At 51.9% G+C, this 1,258-nt stretch overlaps 1 protein-coding gene across 1 annotated transcript in view; it reads left to right on the plus strand.

Annotated features, from left to right (window-relative positions):
* The first annotated feature begins 318 nt into the window (after positions 1 to 318).
* The window catches only part of LOC115070887 (putative tripartite motif-containing protein 75), a 7,541-nt gene continuing 6,601 nt past the window's right edge, over positions 319 to 1,258 (plus strand). Inside the window, 1 exon segment of the mRNA XM_029564920.1 lies at positions 319 to 475. Coding sequence (XP_029420780.1) covers positions 319 to 475 — 157 coding nt within the window.

A 1,258-nucleotide genomic window follows, 5' to 3' on the forward strand; every position in this document is an offset into this window, starting at 1 on the left:
AAGGATGGTGAGATCTAAGTGCAAAACTGCTTGTCCCTGTGAGCACTCCAGGGCCAACCTTCTGAAGAAATCCCCCTCAGTCCAGACCTTCACTCCTAGCCTGTTGGCAATGGCCGTGTCCTTGTCAGGTTTCCAGGTATAGGTCAAGTGCCCCATCTGTCTGGATGAACTGTCAGACCCACTCACCACGGAATGTGGACCCAACTTTGGTCACACCTGCATCCAACACTCAGAAATATACAAGGCAGGTTCCCCTGTCCTGCCTATGGACGCTCATGCCAAGACCTGAACTGCAGGAGCAACATCCAGCTGGGAAGGATGATTGAAAGAATGAAGCAGCTCCACAGCATCAGTGGCAAGAGGAAGAGGCAGGAACCCAGGACCACGTGTGTGAAGCACAAGCGGGACCTGATCCTCTTCTGTAAGGAGAACCTAGAGCTTCTGTGTGAACTCTGCACTGGGCCCGATGGGCACTGTGGCCTTCAGGTGACAACCATCCAGAGGCTGTCACTCACCACAGGGAGAAGACCCAAGGCTTCATCAAGCCCTTGAAGAGAAAAGTCAAAGAGGCTACAAAGTTAGTAAGCATCCAGAGCAGAAGACCCCTGGCCCTGAGAGAGGAGATGGAAGCGCAGAGACAGGAACTGGCTGCTGAATTTGAATGACTCGATCAGTTTTTAGACAAGGAACAGCTCTCTCCAGGTTAGCCCAGGAGTAAAAGGAGAGCAAGAAGAAACTCAGAGAAAACACAAGATCTTTTGCAAACTACAGATGCATGCTCAAAGGTCTGCTGAGCCAGGTGGTGAGGCACAGGGCGCTGTCCGAAGGAGAACTGCTGTCAGAAGTTAAAAATTTCTACAAGAATTCTGACAGTCTGAACAGCCTGCACATCTTTTCAGTTTATTTACAACAAGAAGCATACTATCTTCCTCCCCAGTACGCTGCCCTAAAAAAAAACTTACGCTCTACACTCCTAGTTTGGGCCCTGCGCCATTCCTAGTCTTGGGGCCCCAGACACCTGGAGAACCAATACTGCTTCCTGATCCTTCTCACCCAGAGCAACTCAGTCCCTTTCTTGGGCTGCAGGAGCACCACTTCTGGTCCTGGCCCTGCCCTCACCTCTCTCTGTTTCCCTGGGCCTGCACCACCGGCTAACTTTCCTAGCCTGCACTACTATCCTCAGGCCTCTTGGGGTAAGTCTGTAGCGCAGCTCTCTGCACCAGGACTCCCTAAGCCACATTCACCCTTCCATCCCACC

This window comes from Nannospalax galili, unplaced genomic scaffold (genome assembly GCF_000622305.1).
Source record: "Nannospalax galili isolate Female #2095 unplaced genomic scaffold, S.galili_v1.0 scaffold1617, whole genome shotgun sequence".
NCBI classification, from domain to species: domain Eukaryota; kingdom Metazoa; phylum Chordata; class Mammalia; order Rodentia; family Spalacidae; genus Nannospalax; species Nannospalax galili.